This window comes from Salvelinus fontinalis, chromosome 20 (assembly GCF_029448725.1).
Source record: "Salvelinus fontinalis isolate EN_2023a chromosome 20, ASM2944872v1, whole genome shotgun sequence".
NCBI lineage: Eukaryota > Metazoa > Chordata > Actinopteri > Salmoniformes > Salmonidae > Salvelinus > Salvelinus fontinalis.
In genome coordinates this window covers 2,580,358-2,603,007 of record NC_074684.1, presented here as the reverse complement: position 1 = coordinate 2,603,007, position 22,650 = coordinate 2,580,358, and the positions used below count along the sequence as shown (strand labels likewise).

The 22,650-nt window shown below is 45.7% G+C and overlaps 1 protein-coding gene across 1 annotated transcript in view; it reads left to right on the top strand.

Annotated features, from left to right (window-relative positions):
* LOC129817151 (uronyl 2-sulfotransferase-like) overlaps window positions 1-22,650 on the top strand; it is a 173,391-nt gene that overhangs the window by 113,136 nt on the left and 37,605 nt on the right. The window contains exon 2 of the mRNA XM_055872100.1: window positions 22,259-22,302. Within this exon, the coding sequence (XP_055728075.1) occupies window positions 22,259-22,302 (44 nt within the window). The remainder of the gene's footprint in view (window positions 1-22,258; window positions 22,303-22,650) is intronic.

Below are 22,650 nucleotides of genomic sequence, written 5' to 3'. Positions count from 1 at the left end.
GATCAGAGAATCACCAGCAGCTAGAGCGACGTTGTTGATATATACAGAGAAAAGAGTTAGCCCGAGAATTGAACCGTGTGGCACCCCCATGGAGACTGCCAGAGGTCTGGCCAACAGGCACTCCTTTTTGACACACTGAACTCTATCTGAGAAGTAGTTGGTGAAACAGGCGAGGCAGTCATTTGAGAAGCCAAGGCTATTGAGTCTGCCGATAAGAATGCTGTGATTGACAGAGTCGAAATCATTGGCCAGGTCGATGAATAGGGCTGCACAGCACTGTCTTTTATTGATGGCGGTTATGATATCGTTTGGACCTTGAGCGTGGCAGAGGTGCTCATGACCAGCTTGGAAACCAGATTGCATAGTGGAGAAGGTACGGTTATTATTTACAATGACGTCCTTGGAACGGTGGGTTAACTTCTAGTTCCTCCCAAACCCGGATCCGGGAGCACCCCCATCAGTAAAAAAGCTGACTTGCATAGCCTAGCATAGCGTCACAAGTAAATACTAGCATCTAAATATCATTAAATCACAAGTCCAAGACACCAGATGAAAGATACACATCTTGTGAATCCAGCCATAATTTCTGATTTTTGAAATGTTTTACAGGGAAGACACAATATGTAAATCTATTAGCTAACCACGTTAGCAAAAGACACCACTTTCTTACTCCACCATTTTTTTACTCCATCAGTAGCTATCACAAATTCGACCAAATAAAGATATAAATAGCCACTAACCAAGAAACAACTTCATCAGATGACAGTCTGATAACATATTTATTGTATAGCATATGTTTTGTTAGAAAAATTTGCATATTTCAGGTATAAATCATAGTTTACCATTGCAGCCACCATCACAACTCTCACCAAAGCGACTAGAATAACTACAGAGAGCAACGTGTATTACCTAATTACTCATCATAAAACATTTCTTAAAAATACACAGCGTACAGCAATTAAAAGACACAGATCTTGTGAATCCAGACAATATTTCAGATTTTCTAAGTGTTTTACAGCGAAAACACAATATAGCGTTATATTAGCTTACCACAATAGCAAACATCACAACAGCATTGATTCAAGGCAAAAATAGCGATAACGTATAAACCACCAAAATATATTAATTTTTTCACTAGCCTTCTCAGAATTCTTCAGATGACAGTCCTATAACATCATATTACACAATGCATATAGAGTTTGTTCGAAAATGTGCATATTTAGCGGCACAAATCGTGGTTATACAATGAGAATAGTGGCCAAAAATTCAAGCAATCTGTCCGGCGCCATCTTGGAGAGGCACCTATTCTAATCGAAAACTATTCATAAACAGGACTAAAAAATACAAGTTGGACAGCAAATGAAAGATAAATTAGTTCTTAATGCAATCGCTGTGTTCGATTTTTAAAATTAACGTTACTGCGCAATACAGCGTGCGCCAAAGCGAGACCGCACCATAATTCATGGCGGAATTATTATTTGACATTTGTCAACATAAGTACGAATTAACAGCATAAAGACTGCTTACTATTAGCTGAGCTTCCATCAGAATCTTGGGCAAGGTGTCCTTTCTCCAGAACAATCGTCTTTGGGTTGAAAGATGTCCTCTTCTCCTGTCGAAATAGCAGCTAACGATAGCCACCCACTGGAGACGTGTCCAACTCGTGAAAGCGCATGACAAAGAAATCCCAGAAAATCGCAATAAACTGCTATAAACTGCTATAAGTCGGTTTAAATTAACTACCTTATGATGTCTTTAACACCTATAACGAATAAAAACATGATCGGAGATATAGAACTACTAAAACGAAAGCGTTTGCAGGACGCCATTGTGATGTCTTCGTGCGCCAGGCGCACCGTTGAAAAGGACGGTACTTCCGTTCCACGGTCTTATATAGGGTCCCAGATTGCGCAATCCACTCCATTCAAATTCTCCCCGCTTACTTACATCTAGAGGAAGACGTATACAGTGCATGTAGCCCGATGGCTTACATGGGGACTTATAAACTGACCTCAGAACAGGGACCTCGATTTCTGAAATGTCACTCCCTGACAGGAAATGTGCTGCAGAATGAGTTCTGTTTCACTCAGATAAATAATTCAAACGGTTTTAGAAACTAGAGAGTGTTTTCTATCCAATAGTAATAATAATATGCATATTGTACGAGCAAGAATTGAGTACGAGGCAGTTTAATTTGGGAACTCATTTTTACAAAGTCGAAATGGCGCCCCCATAGGCTCAAGAGGTTAACTGCCTTGTTCAGGTGCAGAACGACAGATTTTTACCTTGTCAGCTCGAGGATTCAATCTTGCAACCTTACGGTTAACTAGTCCAACGCTCTAACCACCGGCCTCTCATTGCACTCCACGAGGAGCCTGCCTGTTACACGAATGCAGTAAGAAGCCAAGGTAAGTTGCTAGCTAGCATTAAACTTATCTTATAAAAAACAATCAATCAATCAATCATAATCACTAGTTAACTACACATGGTTGATGACATTACTACTTTATCTAGCGTGTCCTGCGTTGCGCATTCGCGAAAAAGCACTGTCGTTGCTCCAATGTGTACCTAACCATAAACATCAATGCCTTTCTTAAAATCAATACACAAGTATATATTTTTAAACCTGCATATTTAGTTAATATTGCCTGGTAACATGAATTTCTTTGTGTCACTTCTCTTGCAACAGAGTCAGGGTATATGCAGCAGTCTGGGCCGCCTGGCTCGTTGCGAACTGTGTGAAGACAATTTCTTCCTAACAAAGACAGCCAACTTCGCCAAACGGGATGATTTAACAAAAGTGCATTTGCGAAAAAAGCACAATCGTTGCACGACTGTACCTAACCATAAACATCAATGCCTTTCTTAAAATCAATACACAGAAGTATATATTTTTAAACCTGCATATTTAGCTAAAAGAAATCCAGGTTAGCAGGCAATATTAACCAGGTGAAATTGTGTCACCTCTCTTGCGTTCATTGCACGAGTATATGCAACAGTTTGGGCCGCCTGGCTCGTTGCAAACTAATTTGCCAGAATTTTACGTAATTATGACATAACATTGAAGGTTGTGCAATGTAACAGGAATATTTAGACTTATGGATGCTACCCGTTAGATAAAATTCGGAACGGTTCCGTATTTCACTGAAAGAATAAATGTTTTGTTTTCGAGATGATAGTTTCCGGATTCGACCATATTAATGACCTAAGGCTCGTATTTCTGTGTGTTATTATGTTATAAATAAGTCTATGATTTGATAGAGCAGTCTGACTGAGCGATGGTAGGCACCAGCAGGCTCGTAAGCATTCATTCAAACAGCAATTTTGTGCGTTTTTCCAGCAGCTCGTCGCTGTGCTTCAGGCCTTCAAGCCTGTTTATGACTTCAAGCCTATCAACTCCCGAGATTAGGCTGGTGTAACTAGCTAGCCATGTCAAATGGCTAGCTAGTTAGTGGGGTGCGCGCTAGTAGCGGTTCAAATGTCACTCGCTCTGAGACTTGGAGTAGTTGTTCCCCTTGCTCTGCATGGGTAACGCTGCTTCGAGGGTGGCTGTTGTCGATGTGTTCCTAGTTCGAGCTCAGGTAGAAGCGAGGAGAGGGACGGAAGCTATACTGTTACACTGGCAATACTAAAGTGCCTATAAGAACATCCAATAATCAAAGGTATATGAAATACAAAATCGTATAGAGAGAAATAGTCCTATAATAACTACAACCTAAAACTTCTTACCTGGGAATGTTGAAGACTCATGTTAAAAGGAACCACCAGCTTTCATATGTTCTCATGATCTGAGCAAGGAACTTAAACGTTAGCTTTCTTACATGGCACATATTGCACTTTTACTTTTTTCTCCAACACTTTGTTTTTGCATTATTTAAACCAAATTGAACATGTTTCATTATTTATTTGAGGCTAAATTGATTTTATTGATGTATTATATTAAGTTAAGCTAAGTGTTCATTCAGCATTGTTGTAATTGTCATTATTACAAATACATTTTAAAAATCGGTACCGGCTTTTTTTTTGGTCCTCCAATAATCGGTATCGGTATCGGCGTTGAAAAACCATAATCGGTCGACCTCTAATTACAATCTATTTACAGTATTTATACAACCACATTAATTAATCTAGCTTAAAATTTTCTGATGAGTAAACATACTAACTACATATGGGTAGCTAATTAGAAAAATAACAGTTAGGTTTGATGGCACCTCCTAACTTGCGGCACCCTTCATCTGTATCTCAGCCAGTAGCACTACCATGTGTCCCATGACAAATTAATCCTATTATCCTCTTGGCCACACAAACACACACAAACACACAAATACAGAAAGAGAGAGACACCTACACTCACCTCTCTGTAACTCTCTGTAAGGTGTTATCTGAGGGTCAAGGAACATCAACCTCTCTTCCTGTGTCACGATCGTGTGGCGGATTGACGGACCAAAATGCAGCATTTGGAAAATAAGCCATCTTCTTTTATTATACCACGAAGATGAACACGACACAAAAACACTTTAACAAAATAACAAAACAACAAAACGACCGTGAAGCTACAAACGTTGTGCACATACAAACAGGCTACAAACGTTCTTACATAGACAATTACCCACAACCAATGAGAGCCTATGGCTACCCTAAATAAGGCTCCCAATCAGAGACAACCGAAATCAGCTGTCTCTAATTGGGAACTCATTCAGGCAACCATAGACTCTCCTAGATAACTAACCAACATAGACAACTCTAGACATATACACTCAACACAAAACCATCTACTACACCCCATAACCCCTTTACCAAATAAACACCCAAAACCAACAAAACATAAACATTACCCATGTCACACCCTGACCTAACTAAAATAATAAAGAAAACCAATAATACTAAGGCCAGGGCGTGACATAACCCCCCCCTTGAGGCGCGAACTCCGGGCGCACCATACACAGTCTAGGGGAGGGTCTGGGTGGGCTTCCATCCACGGTGGCGGCTCCGGCTCTGGTCGCGGTCCCCACGTCACCACAGTACCTAAACACCTCCTAGGCTTCCTCCAAACGACCCCCCTCCACCTTAACCCCATTGCATTCAGGGGCAGTTCCGGACTAAGGGGCAGTACCAGGGTAAGAGGCAGTACCAGGGTCAGGGGCAGTACTAGGGTCAGGGACAGTACCAGGGTCAGGGGCAGTACCAGGGTAAGGGGCAGCACCAGGGTAAGGGGCAGCACCAGGGTAAGGGGCAGCTCCGGACTGAGGAATGGCAGCTCCGGACTGAGGGACTGCAGCTCCGGACTGAGGGACTGCAGCTCCGGACTGAGGGATGGCCCATGGCTGGCTGACGGATCTGGCTGCTCATGGCTAGCTGACGGATCTGGCTGCTCATGGCTAGCTGACGGATCTGGCTGCTCATGGCTAGCTGACGGATCTGGCTGCTCATGGCTAGCTGACGGATCTGGCTGCTCATGGCTGGCTGACTGATCTGGCTGCTCCTGTCTGGTTGGCGGCTCTGGCAGATCCTGTCTGGTTGGCGGCTCTGGCAGATCCTGTCTGACGGACGGCTCTAGCGGCTCCTGTCTGGCTGGCGGCTCTAGCGGCTCCTGTCTGGCGGACGGCTCAGTGGGCTCATGGCAGACGGGCGGCTTTGCAGGCTCATGGCAGACGGGCGGCTTTGCAGGCTCATTGCAGACGGATGGCTCAGATGGCGCTGGGGAGACGGATGGCTCAGATGGCGCTGGGGAGACGGATGGCTCAGATGGCGCTGGGGAGACGAGCAGTTCAGTCATCGCTGTGCAGACGGCAGACTCCTGCCGACTGAGGCGCACTGTAGGCCTGGTGCGTGGTGCCGGGACTGGTGGCACCGGGCTGGGGACACGCATCTCAGGGCTAGTGCGGGGAGCAGGAACAGGGCATACTGGACCCTGGGGACGCACATTAGGCCTAGTGCGTGGGGCCGGAACTGGTGGTACCGGACTGGGGACACACATCTCAGGGCTAATGCGGGGAGCAGCAACAGGATGCACAGGACTCTGGAGACGCACAAAAGGCTTAGTGCGTGGTGCCGGAATTGGTGATACCGGGCTGGAGACACGCACCATAGGACGAGTGCGTGGAGGAGGAACAGGGCTCTGGAGACACACTGGAAGCCTGTTACGTGGTGTAGGCACTGGTGGCACTGAACTGGGGCGGGGAGGTGGCGCCGGAAATACCGGACCGTGCAGGCGTATTGGCTCCCTTGAGCATTGAGCCTGACCAACCTTACCTGGTTGAATGCTCCCCGTTGCCCGACCAGTGCGGGGAGGTGGAATAACCCGCACCGGGCTATGTAGGCGAACCGGGGACACCATGCGTAAGGCTGGTGCCATGTAAACCGGCCCGAGGAGACGCACTGGTGGCCAGATATGTAGGGCCGGCTTCATGACATCCGGCTCAATACTCAATCTAGCCCTGCCAGTGCGGGGAGGTGGAATAACCCGCACCGGGCTATGCACACGTACAGGAGACACCGTGCGCTCTACTGCGTAACACGGTGTCTGCCCGTACTCTCGCTCTCCACGGTAATTACAGGGAGTAGGCGCAGGTTTCCTACCTGACTTCGCCACTCTCCCTTTAAGCCCCCCCCAAAGAAATTTTTTGGGTTTTCCCACAGGCTTCCTACCGCTTCGTCGTGCTGCCTCCATTCGCCGGTATCCCTCCTCGCACTGCGCCAGAGAATCCCAGGCGGGCTCCGGCACTCTCCCTGGGTTGATCGCCCACCTGTCGATCTCCTCCCACGTAGTGTAACCCAGATCCTTTGTAGGTTCCTTTTCCTGCCTCCGAGCTAGCTCCTCATATCGCCGCCTCTCTGCTTTCGCTGCCTCCAGCTCAGCTTTGGGGCGGTTATATTCTCCTGGTACCTCCCGGTCTAAAATTTCCTCCCATGTCCATAAATCCTTGTATTGCTCCTGTTGCCGCTGGTCATGCCGCTTGGTCCTATGGTGGGTAATTCTGTCACGATCGTGTGGCGGATTGACGGACCAAAATGCAGCATTTGGAAAATAAGCCATCTTCTTTTATTATACCACGAAGATGAACACGACACAAAAACACTTTAACAAAATAACAAAACAACAAAACGACCGTGAAGCTACAAACGTTGTGCACATACAAACAGGCTACAAACGTTCTTACATAGACAATTACCCACAACCAATGAGAGCCTATGGCTACCCTAAATAAGGCTCCCAATCAGAGACAACCGAAATCAGCTGTCTCTAATTGGGAACTCATTCAGGCAACCATAGACTCTCCTAGATAACTAACCAACATAGACAACTCTAGACATATACACTCAACACAAAACCATCTACTACACCCCATAACCCCTTTACCAAATAAACACCCAAAACCAACAAAACATAAACATTACCCATGTCACACCCTGACCTAACTAAAATAATAAAGAAAACCAATAATACTAAGGCCAGGGCGTGACATCCTGTGTGAACCCAAGCCCTTCTCCCCATCTCTCCCTTCCTCCCCCATCTCTCCCTTCCTCCCCCATGTCTCATGTTCTCCCCCATCTCTGCCTTCTCTACCTTCCTCCATCTCTCCCTTCTTCCCCATCTCCCTCTTCCTACCCCATCTCTGGCCTCAATTATTGAGTGTCATATTGAGTGTCATATAAGAAAGAGGGCTGTTCATCAAAGATCATCATGGCTCCAGTGTGAGAGGATGTATACCATAGAAGTTTCCACTCTAAACCGCCATGGAACTTATAGCCATAGCATGAAACCAAAGAATCCAACCATAGTTTAAGTCTATGTGGGCTGTGTTCAGTTGTGAATGCAGCCAAAATGGCTCTGATTTAGGTGACAATGAACAGCGGACTAAAGAAGAACACAACTCCATGGAGGCTCAGTAGATTCCACCGCTCCTGTCATTGTGGGTGGTGTGGGTGGATGGCAGCTGTCTGTTTTTACGAGCATGTGCCCTGGAAGAAATTAGTTCCAATCCCGATGCACAGAGCAAATGAGAAACATACAAAGGAGGTCGGCCCTTAAGATGAACGACAGGGAGGATCTGTCTCTCGTTTTCCCTACCCTGGAACGACCTCAGATACCTCTACACGACAAGCCTCCCTCAGCATTCCTCAGCAAGAATGCATGCGTGTGTGTGTGTGTGTGTGCAGCAGACACACCTGAGGGTGTGTGCACAGTGCAGCTGTCTCCATGTTAATATACTGTAGCAGCTGATAAACTAATGTACTAAAGAAGTGCTGTAGGAAGTCACGCTGGCACTATATAACTCAGACACCTGCAAGGATACTTGCTGGGATGTGTGTGTGTGTGTGTGTGTATGTGTGTGTGTGTGTGTGTGTGTGTGTGTGTGTGTGTGTGTGTGTGTGTGTGTGTGTGTGTGTGTGTGTGTGTGTGTGTGTGTGTGTGTGTGTGTGTGTGTGTGTGTGTGTGTGTGTGTGTGTGTGTGTGTGTGTGCGTGCGTGCGTGCGTGGTGTGTGTGTGATTCTGACACCAGGCCACTCTTTAGAGAACTAATGTACTAATGAGCCCAAGCCAAGAGAGAAGGCTTTGGTCGACATAGCTCAGACCAATGAATAATGAGTCTGTTCCTGTATGCATTAGAAGCGGTTTCAACGGTTGCACTCACTCTCCTAGGTGTCATCAAAGCATTATTGCCAGCAAGACTCAAGTAGAGGTTCTCCCTTCTCTTTATGTTTGAGAACTACCCTGCCGACCTCCCCTCTCTCTCTCAATTCAATTTCAGAAGTTTACATACACTAAGTTGCTGTGCCTTTAAACAGCTTGGGAAATTCCAGAAATGGCTTTAGAAGCTTCTGATAGGCAAATCAAATTGACATCATTTGAGTCAATTGGAGGTGTACCTGTGGATGTATTTCAAGGCCTACCTTCAAACCCAGTGCCTATTTGCTTGACATCATGGGAAAATCATAAAGAAATCATCCAAGACCTCAGAAAAAAATGTGTTGATCTCCACAAGTCTTTCTAATCGACCTGGCCGAGGTATCCTGGAAGGATATTGATCTCATCCTGTAACGGGTGACGCTCTCCTCATCCTCGGAAGAGGTGAGGAGAGAAGGATCTTCAGACCAAAACGCAGGCCCAGGGAAATAAGCCATCTTTATTATAAATTACGATGGCACACGAAACGAAACAAAACACTTTCCAAACTACAAAATAAGAAAACGACGTTGACGCAACCTGAACATAAACTTACATAATTAAACATAAACTTACGTACAGGAAAACAGACGACATCGAAACGAAACGAAACAAACAAACAAACGCTACAGTCCCATGTGGTACGAACAGACATACGGACACAGGAGACAATCACCCACAAACAAACAGTGAGAATGCCCTACCTAAATATGACTCTTAATTAGAGGCAAACGCAAACCACCTGCCTCTAATCAAGAGCCATACCAGGCAAACCAAAACCAACATAGAAACAGATAACATAGAATGCCCACCCAACCTCACGTCCTGACCAACTAACACACAAAAACTAACATAAATAGGTCAGGAACGTGACAGTACCCCCCCCACAAGGTGCGAACTCCGGACGCACCAGCACAAAGTCTAGGGGAGGGTCTGGGTGGGCATCTAACCACGGTGGTGGTTCAGGCTCGGGGCGCGGTTCCCACCCCACCATAATCCATCCTAACTTCCTCCCTCCAAGAATGTCCACCCTCTTTTGACCCCCACAAAATTCCCTTAACAACATATCTAATAGGGACAACACCGGGACAGAGAGATAAATCAAGAAAGAGGGATAGATAAGAATATAGAGATAGATGAAGATAGAGAGGGAGATTAGGATAGAGGGGCAACTCCGGACTGAAAGGCAGCTCCGGACAGAGAGACAGCTCTGGATTGATGGGCAGTTCTGGGTATCCAGCCTTTTCAGGCTGAAGGACAGCTCATGGCTGACTGACGAATCTCGATGCTCATGGCTGGCTGACGGCTCTCGACGCTCATGGCAGGCTGACGGCTCTCGACGCTCATGGCAGGCTGACGGCTCTCGACGCTCATGGCAGGCTGACGGCTCTCGACGCTCATGGCAGGCTGACGGCTCTCGACGCTCATGGCAGGCTGACGGCTCTGGCTGCTCATGGCGCTCTGACGGCTCTGGCTGCTCATGGCTCTCTGACGGCTCTGGCTGCTCATGGCGCTCTGACGGCTCTGGCTGCTCATGGCTCGCTGGCGGCTCTGGCAGATCCTGTCTGGTTGGCGGCTCTGGCAGATCCTGTCTGGTTGGTGGCTCTGGCAGATCCTGTCTGGTTGGCGGCTCTGGCAGATCCTGTCTGGTTGGCGGCTCTGGCAGATCCTGTCTGGTTGGCGGCTCTGGCAGATCCTGTCTGGTTGGCGGCTCTGGCAGATCCTGTCTGGCTGACGGCTCTAGCGGCTCCTGTCTGGCTGATGGCTCTAGCGGCTCCTGTCTGGCTGACGGCTCTGTAGGCTCATGGCAGACGGGCGGCTTTGCAGGCTCATGGCAGACGGGCGGCTTTGCAGGCTCCTGGCAGACGGATGGCTCAGACGGCGCTGGGGAGACGGATGGCTCAGATGGCGCTGGGGAGACGGATGGCTCAGATGGCGCTGGGGAGACGGATGGCTCAGATGGCGCTGGGGAGACGGATGGCTCAGATGGCGCTGGGGAGACGGATGGCTCTGGCCGGATATGGCGCACTGTAGACCTGGTGCGTGGTGCCAGAACTGGAGGCACCGTGCTAATGACAAGCACCTTCCTACTAGTGCGGGGAGCAGGGACAGGGCACACTGTATTCTCAAAGCCTACTCTATCCCTGATGCGTGGTACCGGCACTGGTGACGCCGGGCTGAGGACAAGCACATCAGGATTAGTAGGGGGAGAATATACAGTGTGTACAGGGCTCTGGAGACGCACTGGTAGCTTAGTGCGTGGGGCCGGAACTGGAGGCACCGGGCTAGATACACGCACTACAGGGAGAGTGCGTGGAGGAGGAACAGGGCTCAGGATACGCACTGGTAGCCTAGTGCGTAGTGTATACACTGTAGGTACTAGGCTGGGGCGGGGAGGTGGTGCCGGAAATACCGGACCGTGGAGGCGTACTGGCACTCTTGAGCATTGAACCTGCCCAACCTTACCTGGTTGAATGCTCCCGGTTGCCCGACCAGTGCGGGGAGGTGGAATAACCCGCACCGGCCTATGTAGGCGAACCGGGGAAACCATGCGTAAGGCAGGTGCCATGTATGCCGGCCCGAGGAGACGCACTGGAGACCAGACGCGTTGAGCCGGCCTCATGACACCTGGCTCAATACCCAATCTAGCCCTCCCAGTGCGGGGAGGTGGAATAACCCGCACTGGGCTATGCACTCGTACAGGAGACACCGTACAGGAGACACCTGCGTAACACGGCGCCTGCCCGTACTCCCGCTCTCCACGGTAAGCCTGGGAAGTGGGCGCAGGTCTCCTACCTGCCCTTGGCCCACTATCTCCTAGCCCCCCCCCAAGAAATTTTTGGGAATTACTCACGGGCTTTTTTGGCTTCCGTGCCAGACGCGTTCCCTCATAGCTCCGGTTCCTCTCCCCGGTAGCCTCTGCTCTCCTCCGTGCCTCCAGCTCAGCTTTGGGACGGCGATTTTCTCCTGCCTTAGCCCAGGGACCTTCTCCATTCATTATTTGCTCCCATGTCCAGAAATCCTTTCTCTCCTGTCCTTTACTCCGTTTAGTTTCCCTTTGCCGCTTGGTCTTAGCGTGTTGGTGGGTGATTCTGTAACGGGTGACGCTCTCCTCATCCTCGGAAGAGGTGAGGAGAGAAGGATCTTCAGACCAAAACGCAGGCTCAGGGAAATAAGCCATCTTTATTATAAATTACGATGGCACACGAAACGAAACAAAACACTTTCCAAACTACAAAATAAGAAAACGACGTTGACGCAACCTGAACATAAACTTACATAATTAAACATAAACTTACGTACAGGAAAACAGACGACATCGAAACGAAACGAAACAAACAAACAAACGCTACAGTCCCATGTGGTACGAACAGACATACGGACACAGGAGACAATCACCCACAAACAAACAGTGAGAATGCCCTACCTAAATATGACTCTTAATTAGAGGCAAACGCAAACCACCTGCCTCTAATCAAGAGCCATACCAGGCAAACCAAAACCAACATAGAAACAGATAACATAGAATGCCCACCCAACCTCACGTCCTGACCAACTAACACACAAAAACTAACATAAATAGGTCAGGAACGTGACACATCCCGTCAGTAGAGGATGCCTGGATATTTTTTTTAAATGCCTTCCTCACCATCTTGAATAAGCATGCCCCATTCAAGAAATTTAGAACCAGGAACAGATATAGCCCTTGGTTCTCTCCTGACCTGACTGCCCTTAACCAACAGAAAAACATCCTATGGCGTTCTGCATTAGCATCGAACAGCCCCCGTGATATGCAACTTTTCAGGGAAGCTAGAAACCAGTATACACAGGCAGTTAGAAAAGCCAAGGCTAGCTTTTTCAAGCAGAAATTTGCTTCCTGCAACACAAACTCAAAAAAGTTCTGGGACACTGTAAAGTCCATGGAGAATAAGAACACCTCCTCCCAGCTTCCAACTGCACTGAAGATAGGAAATACTGTCACCACCGACAAATCCACATAATTGAGAATTTCAATAAGCATTTTTCTACGGCTGGCCATGCTTTCCACCTGGCTACCCCTACCCCGGTCAACAGCACTGCCCTCCCCTCTGCTACTCGCCCAAGCCTTCCCCATTTCTCTTTCTCCCAAATACAGTCAGCTGATGTTCTGAAAGAGCTGCAAAATCTGGACCCTTACAAATCAGCCGGGCTAGATAATCTGGACCCTTTCTTCCTAAAACTATCTGCTGAAATTGTTGCCACCCCTATTACCAGCCTTTTCAACCTCTCTTTCGTGTCGTCTGAGATTCCCAAAGATTGGAGCTGCTGCGGTTATCCCCCTCTTCAAAGGGGGAGACACTCTAGACCCAAACTGCTACAGACCTATATCTATCCTACCCTGCCTTTCTAAGGTCTTCGAAAGCCAAGTCAACAAACAGATAACCGACCATCTCGAATCCCACCATACCTTCTCCGCTATGCAATCTGGTTTCAGAGCTGGTCATGGGTGCACCTCAGCCACGCTCAAGGTCATAAACGATATCTTAACCGCTATCGATAGGAAACAGTACTGTGCAGCCATATTCATTGACCTGGCCAAGGCTTTTGACTCTGTCAATCACCACATCCTCATCGGCAGACTCGACAGCCTTGGTTTCTCTAATGATTGCCTCGCCTGGTTCACCAACTACTTCTCTGATCGAGTTCAGTGTGTCAAATCGGAGGGTCTGTTGTCCGGACCTCTGGCAGTCTCTATGGGGGTGCCACAGGGTTCAATTCTTGGACCGACTCTCTTCTCTGTATACATCAATGATGTCGCTCTTGCTGCTGGTTAGTCTCTGATCTGGCCCTTCTTTTGACACTGTGTTAACAACCCTCCAGGCGAGCTTCCATGCCATACAACTCTCCTTCCGTGGCCTCCAATTGCTCTTAAATACAAGTAAAACTAAATGCATGCTCTTCAACCGATCGCTGCCTGCACCTGCCCGCCTGTCCAACATCACTACTCTGGACGGCTCTGACTTAGAATATGTGGACAACTACAAATACCTAGGTGTCTGGTTAGACTGTAAACTCTCCTTCCAGACTCACATCAAGCATCTCCAATCCAAAGTTAAATCTAGAATCGGCTTCCTATTCCGCAACAAAGCATCCTTCACTCATGCTGCCAAACATACCCTTGTAAAACTGACCATCCTACCAATCCTCGACTTCGGTGATGTCATTTACAAAATAGCCTCCAAAACCCTACTCAATAAATTGGATGCAGTCTATCACAGTGCCATCCGTTTTGTCACCAAAGCCCCATATACTACCCACCACTGCGACCTGTACGCTCTCGTTGGCTGGCCCTCGCTTCACACTCGTCGCCAAACCCACTGGCTCCAGGTCATCTACAAGACCCTGCTAGGTAAAGTCCCCCCTTATCTCAGCTCGCTGGTCACCATAGCAACGCCCACCCGTAGCACGCGCTCCAGCAGGTATATCTCTCTGGTCACCCCCAAAACCAATTCTTCCTTTGGCCGCCTCTCCTTCCAGTTCTCTGCTGCCAATGACTGGAACGAACTACAAAAATCTCTGAAACTGGAAACACTTATCTCCCTCACTAGCTTTAAGCACCAGCTGTCAGAGCAGCTCATAGATTACTGCACCTGTACATAGCCCATCTATAATTTAGCCCAAACAACTACCTCTTTACCTACTGTATTTATTTATTTTGCTCCTTTGCACCCCATTATTTCTATCTCTACTTTGCACCTTCTTCCACTGCAAACCAACCATTCCAGTGTTTTTTTTTTTTTTACTTGCTATATTGTATTTACTTCGCCACCATGGCCTTTTTATATTTTTATTTATTTATATATATATTTTGTTTGCCTTCACCTCCCTTATCTCACCTCACTTGCTCATATTGTATATAGACTTATTTTTCACTGTATTATTGACTGTATGTTTGTTTTACTCCATGTGTAACTATGTGTTGTTGTATGTGTCGAACTGCTTTGCTTTATCTTGTCCAGGTCGCAATTGTAAATGAGAACGTGTTCTCAATTTGCCTACCTGGTTAAATAAAGGTGAAATAAATAAAAAAAGTCTGGTTCATCCTTGGGAGAAATTTCCAAACACCTGAATGTACCATGTTCAACTGTACAACCAATAGTGCACAAGTATAAACACCATGGGACCACGCAGACATCATACCGCTCAGGAAGGAGAAGCGTTCTGTCTCCTAGAGATGAATGTACTTTGGTGCGAAAAGTGCAAATCAATCCCAGAACAACCGCAAAGGACCTTGTGAAGATGCTGGAGGAAACAGGTACAAAGGTATCTATATCCACAGTAAAACAAGTTCTATATCGACATAACCTGAAAGGCGGCCGCTCAGCAAGGAAGAAGCCACTGCTCCAAAACCGCCATAAAAAAGCCAGACTACGGTTTGCAACTGCACATGGTGACAAAGATCATACTTTTTGGAGAAATGTCCTCTGGTCTGATGAAACAAAAATGGCCATAATGGCCATTAAGACCATCGTTATGTTTGAAGGAAAAAGGGGGTGCTTGCAAGCCGAAGAACACTATCCCAACCGTGAAGAACGGAGGTGGCAGTATAATGTTGTGGGGGTGCTTTGCTGCAGGAGGGAGTGGTGCACTTCACAAAATAGATGGCATCATGAGGGAGGAAAATTATGTGGATATATTGAAGATACATCTCAAGACATCAGTCAGGAAGTTAAAGCTTGGTCGCAAGTGAGTCTTCCAAATGGACAATGACCCCAATCATACTTCCAAAGTTGTGACAAAATGGCTTAAGGACAACAAAGTCAAGGTATTGGAGTGGCCATCACAAAGCCCTGACCTCAATCCTATAGAAAATGTGTGGGCAGAACTGAAAAAGCATTTGCGAGCAAGGAGGCCTACAAACCTGACCCAGTTACACCAGCTCTGTCAGGAGGAATAGGACAAAATTCGCCCAACTTATTGTGGGAAGCCTGTGGAAGGCTACCCGAAACGTTTGACCCAAGTTAAACAATTTATAGGCAATGCTACCAAATACTAATTAAGTATATGTAAACTTCTGACCCACTGGGAATGTGATGAAAGAAATTAAAGCTGAAATAAATAATTTTCTATTATTCTGACATTTCACATTTTTTAAATAAAGTGGTGATCCTAACTGACCTAAGACAGGGATTTTTTACTCTGATTAAATGTCAGGAATTGTGGAAAACTAAGTTTAAAACTGAGTTTACATAAGGTGTATGTAAACTTCCGACTTCAACTATATATATATATATACACTGCTCAAAAAAATAAAGGGAACACTTAAACAACACAATGTAACTCCAAGTCAATCACACTTCTGTGAAATCAAACTGTCCACTTAGGAAGCAACACTGATTGACAATAAATTGCACATGCTGTTGTGCAAATGGAATAGATAAAAGGTGGAAATTATAGGCAATTAGCAAGACACCCCCCAAAAAAGGAGTGATTCTGCAGGTGGTGATCACAGACCACTTCTCAGTTCCTATGCTTCCTGTCTGATGTTTTGGTCACTTTTGAATGCTGGCGGTGCTCTCACTCTAGTGGTAGCATGAGACGGAGTCTACAACTCACACAAGTGGCTCAGGTAGTGCAGTTCATCCAGGATGGCACATCAATGCGAGCTGTGGCAAAAAAGTTTGCTGTGTCTGTCAGCGTAGTGTCCAGAGCATGGAGGCGCTACCAGGAGACAGGCCAGTACATCAGGTGACGTGAAGGAGGCCGTAGGAGGGCAATAACCCAGCAGCAGGACCGCTACCTCCGCCTTTGTGCAAGGAGGTGCACTGCCAGAGCCCTGCAAAATGACCTCCAGCAGGCCACAAATCACTTCACTGTTGACGTTGAGACTGGTGTTTTGTGGGTACTATTTAATGAAGCTGACATTTGAGGACTTGTGAAGTGTCTGTTTCTCAAAATAGATACACTAATGTACTTGTCCTCTTGCTCAGTTGTGCACCGGGGCCTCCCACTCCTCTTTCTATTCTGGTTAGAGTCAGTTTGAGCTGTTCTGTGAAGGGAGTAGTACACAGCGTTATACGAGATCTTCAGTTTCTTGGCAATTTCTCGCATGGAATGGCCTTCATTTCTCAGAACAAGAATACACTGGCCAGTTTTAGAAGAAAGTATTTTTTTCTGGCCCTTTTGAGCCATTAATCGAACCCACAAATGCTGATTCTCCAGAAGGAGAAGGACAGTTGTATTGCTTCTTTAATCTGTACAACATTTTTCAGCTGTGCTAACATAATTGCAGAAGGGTTTTCTAATGATCAATTAGCCTTTTAAAATCATAAACTTGCATTAGCTAACACAACGGGCCATTGGAACACATGAGTGATGTTTGCTGATAATGGGCCTCTGTACGGCTATGTAGATATTCCATAAAAAATTTGCCGTTTCCAGCTATAATTGTCATTAACAATGTCTACACTGTATTTCTGATCAATTTGATGTTATTGTAATGGACAAAAAAATGTGCTTTTCTTTCGAAAACAAGGACATTTCTAAGTGACCCCAAACTTTTGAACGTTACTGTATGTATTTAGTCCTTGCCTGTGAATGTTCTAAAGGTGATGGAAGTATAGTGTCTCTAGACAGGCTCCGCGCGCAGAGTGGAGAAGAAGAGGCCCGCTGTCTGAAGCCTTGGTCTGGAGTTGGAGAGCTGGCTGAAAGGAGAGCATAGATCCTCAATGTGAGGCGGCCTTGAAAGAGACCCTTTGTCCAAGATTAAATGGCTCCGCACTGGCAGATACTATATAAATGGGCTGTACAGTGGTTCCTCCTTTAAAAGTTGTGACTTTGCACCGCTGGACTTAGAGGTACCCAGCGTCACGGCTTCATTGCTCCAGACCACCACAAGGGGGAGTTAGAGCACTCATTATGCATTTCGGCCCCAAGATTTTTATGTAACCAATCATATCGAGTGGTTCCAATGATGAATTTTGACCCGAGCCACCCTTGCCTTTGTTGCGTTCTTCAACAAAGATGGCTGACAAAACATTACGGTGGAACCAGACGTAAGTTGTTATACCGTCATAATGAGTCAAGCCAAAAATGTACAATTGAGAGGAATATGTTAGTTAATGTAGAGACAAACGTTTGTGCGTATTTTTTGTCATAAAGTTAATTTACGAAAATTGCTAATTAGCAAGTTATCTGACTAGCTAACATTAGCCAGCTAGCTAGTGTTAGGTGAATGAATTTGTAATTCGTGTTGTTTTAGGGACTCCTGAGAAAACCAGCAAACCAGGCTGTTATCTTGTGAAACAGTGGATGTAAAGAATCTAACTAGCTAAAGTATTTACTGCAAATTGAATGTACAATTGTGTAAGCTTGCCTTGAAATGCAGCTGAAGTAACATAGCTAGCTAACTATTTACTTGCTTGTTGTGTAGTGGAGGATAAAAATAACTGTATGCCTATGGATGTGTAGCTAGCTACAGTATGTAGCCGATCTGTGTATGGACCCTAAAACGTTAGGTTCTGAACTAATATTCATACCAATCTATGAACCTCAGCCATCATAGTTCTTGTATCAACTTCAAGTCTGAATGGCATTAATGAAGCCTATGGATAGAGTAGAATATAATAACTTTATTGTGCCAAGGATGCAAGTCCTATATACACATGTACTGTAGTTATTACCATGCATGAGATTCCCACATTGTAGCCTGTACATTGAATATATTCACTGATCATATACTCTTCCTTAGCAAATAAAGGTGCGGTTCAGGTATTATTATAACTTCAGTCATATCAAACTCCATTCTTTGAATGATGCTGTGTCTGCATGTATGTATTACAATTATACACTTCAACAGTGTTTACCACTCCTGCTCCTGGAACATCAATGATTACACATTGTGACTATGCAACAGACTAGAAACATGATTGATTTGTAATTCATATATACAGAAAAAAACTATGCATATCTAACTCCCTTCATCTGCATTCATCTGAGGACACAGGATAGAATTTCAATGAGACACTTCATTTCAACCAGTGGAGAATGTGAAACGCTTTATTGAAAGAAGTTCATTATTCAGGTGTTATAAATACATGATACATGCATTATAATTATTGTAATGAAACAGCAGAGAGCAGGTCTCGAACCCTCGACCTTCTAGCCCGAAGTCCGGCGCGATATCGACTGGGCCGCAAAAGCATGCTCATGTGGCAAAGTCGATGTCCGCGCTTATAAACCCAGGGTCGTTACACTACTCCCTCCTTTCAAAGAGCGCGTCCTCACGCTAGCTTGCGACTCTACGTCTTACAGGAACGAGCTCACCGGCCAAGCACACGCACTGCCGTGGATGCAAGGTCCGATCACTTCTGACACCAGTGTAATGAAACAGGCAGGGAGCAGGTCTCGAACCCTCGACCTCCTAGCCCGAGGTCCGGCGCGCTATCGACTGTGCCGCAAAAACATGCTCAAGCGGCAGAGTCGATTTCCGCACTTATAAACCCAGGGTCGTTACATTATGATAATTGTAATATTATAAATACAAGTTCAAACTGTACTTAAATGCACATATGGTGTGCATTGAAGAAAGACGAGGTGGGGAGAGAGGTGTTGAAGACAGAAAGGGAAAGAGAACAGCGACAGACAGCATATGATTAATGAATTACAGTGCTACCCTAATATTCTCTCAGTTCATTACAATTACGGTGTCTCCTAACCAGCCTTGGGCCCCCAGTTGGATCGAAAGTTATCTTATTAAGAGCAGGTGAGGTGGCGATGACGGGACTGGCTTCCTATCTCACATCAAAACATACCTGCAGACGAGAGAGCTTGATTAAGCATTGTTTTTTTTATTCTAACACGGTCAGTCATCTTAAATCAGGAGGTGAAATGCAAAACTGACCTTGGATCATTAACTCTGGGACTACTACATCTCTGTCTGTATTTCAATGTAAAGCATCTCTTTAATAATACTTCCTGTTGACCCGACCAAGTGACATCTCACCTATGATCATGCTGTGCCCTCTATGTAGCCAGTTCAGATGCGGGAGGGGTTCACCAAAACAGCTGATATAGCCTAGAGGATTTAGGGAGAAGGGGGAGAGGGATGAAGTGAAGAAGAGAGACTGTTATTGTGTGTGTGTCTGGTCTCACCTGGTGTCCACACTAAGTGACTACAGAGTACTTTATGCTGAAAAACAGACACATGAGGACAAACAATAGAAGATAATGTCAATAGAAGATACTGTATGTGACGCAGTTACCTATCAGAGTGTACCTGAAACATTTAAATATAGAGGGCTATGTATCTCACCACTTGGATATTGCAAGGCTAACCCCCAGGGAAATCATGACTTAGCAGCAACAGATAGTCCAGTGACAGATAGTCCAGTTTATGTGGTGTAAATCTGAAAATTAACAGCTGACATCTTAAAGGTTTTTTAATTAATGCATGTGAGACAGGTTCCATGTACAACAAGACAGGCAGAGATGGAGAAAAAGAACACAAACAAGTTTACCTCTGGTTATTAACACTTTTGCTAGCAATAAAGCTTCCACGGCGGACAGTGAACATCTGGCAATATCTAAATTTTTGACCCCTTTGTCAGCTCGGTCTCTGAAAGTAAAGACAACAGCTTATTTGTTATAGATATGAAAACAATAACAGATATGACCATTCAATCTAATGCAGCAGATGTCATTTTTAGGATACGTCAAAACAGCCCAGTGCTGCTTACCTGAGATGCCATCTTCGTAGGATTCCGCTTTGACTTCCTTTGTGTCGGAAAAAAGTTGCTTCCAGAACAATTCTTTTTGATTGAAAATAAAAAAGGTTTTGCTCTCGACAAAAAGACACAAATGTACCTCAATAGCATATAACAATTTGCCTGTGAATAACCACACTTTCATACAGACGTGCTACTGTTTGCAGAATTCTTGACGCACGACCGAAGATGCTGCCATATCCTGCCAGCACGCCCACAAGCAAGCCATTCAGGAGCAGAATGATGACCCGTGAAAGAGGGAAAGGAAATAGATGGGAACAGCAATTTGTTGCAAGTTGGGGAGGAGGGCTAATAGCTGAACAATAGACTATTCAACCTTTACTAAAGAATAGTCTAATAGCCGAGCTAAGCGTGAAAAAAAAACTCCTATCACAGACCAGATTTGCCATAACGACCAAGGGGTAGCTTGTAATAAAGTAATGACTTTTCAAATAAGTTACCTTACATGTTATGTTGGCTGACAATTTGTTAACTATGCTCTCCTTACGAACCACATACCATATCATTACAGCAGTATGTACCGGGTATGTTAGCTAGCTACCTAACGTTAGTAGTTATACATCATACTTGCTATCTAACTATAGGCTATCTAACTACCCTCTTGACTTGATTATTCTCGTCATTCTTAGCTTAGCTAAATGGTATAGTCGTTGTGCTTTCTCAATGGACATTCGGGTGCTTTCGTAAATTCGCTCTGGCTAGCTACCGGCTGGACAATAGAACGGGCCGAAAAACGTCTTAAGAACGTTGGCTAAACTGGAACACTATGGCGAGCCCATAGCAAATTGATGTAATCGAACGTTCGCAGAGACAGTTTTAACTGGAGTGATGCTTAGAATTCCATAAAAAATGTAACCCTTTTTATTTTACCACTACAATGTGTTCGTCGGACGAAACTGGAAAAAAAACACTTGTGTAGAAAGTTAACATCCGCACCTCGATGGTGTCAACTGTGCGTATTGAAAAAGTAGGGAAAAAATCAAAACCTCTGACTATTTCTGGTCTTGCGATCGATTACAATGGTGCCTGTATAACAGTTTTGCTTCCGTCCCTCTCCTCGCCCCTACCTGGGCTCAAACCAGGGACCCTCTGCACACATAGACAACAGCCACCGTCGAAGCACTGTTAGCTTGGGTGCTTGACTGCCCTTGTAAGGCCAGAATGCTCAAATCAACCCTACTCCTCGGCCCGAATGTCCAGTGTGCGAAACGTCTGAATTTACAAACTGACAATTTTTCTCTGAATGGAAACACCATAATATTAATCAAATGAATTAAGCCAAATGTCTTAAAATCAATCTCATATACTATGTTATTACAAAAAAGGTTTTAAATTCTCTGGTAATGCCAATACGGTGTACTATCAAATGCTTCTCAAAGATGAACTCTGGTGGTCAAACCAGCAATAACGTTTAGTAACAGAAGAAATGGCTGAGAATGAAACGACGTGCCACAGAATGCTGCAGCAGCATGCAGGGTGTGCCGCAGTATGACCCAACTTCTAAAGGAGGAACCACTGTAACTCACTCATGACGACATTCCCACACTTTATGTGGACGTGAAGGCCTCTCTTTTTTTCTTAGAGGGATCGTGACTGACCACCCCCTAGGTGGCTATTGAAGATTGTTGTGGCTGGACATAGATTTTTTATTACACCTGTGGTCTGCCTGTCTGTCTGACATTTATTAAGTACTTTGGTCACCCTTGACTTGCGTTCACTAGCCTGTGAATCTGTGCTGCCAGTGGATTTGCCATAATACGACTGTTGGACTGTAGTCCCTCTGAATATTATCACATCCTACATATCTATACCTGTTTCTTCACAGGAGAGTCCACGTATCTCGATGACCATGGACCCCCAGCTCCCAGGGTAAGACCATTACTACAGCAGTCCCTCTTTATATTTCATCCCTCCATCTTTCTATACCTCAAACTACATCTTACCCATGCTCTGCACCCTCTTTCTCTTCCCCTCTCCTTGTGCTTGTCTTTATTTTACACTCCCCTTTTCTTTCCCCCCATCTCTCTCTGATGTGCTGCCCTGTGTTGTGTGCCAGTCCAGTCCAGGCAGGATAAGGGTGAGGTCTATGTCTGGAGGAGCTGTGAGTGAACTCACTCTAAATACTAAATACTGACAGACAGACACACTGGGGCCTTGTGTCTGGCCAGCTGCATCGGTCTGCCTCGATCTCACTTCTATTTCTTCTCACCCTTTCTA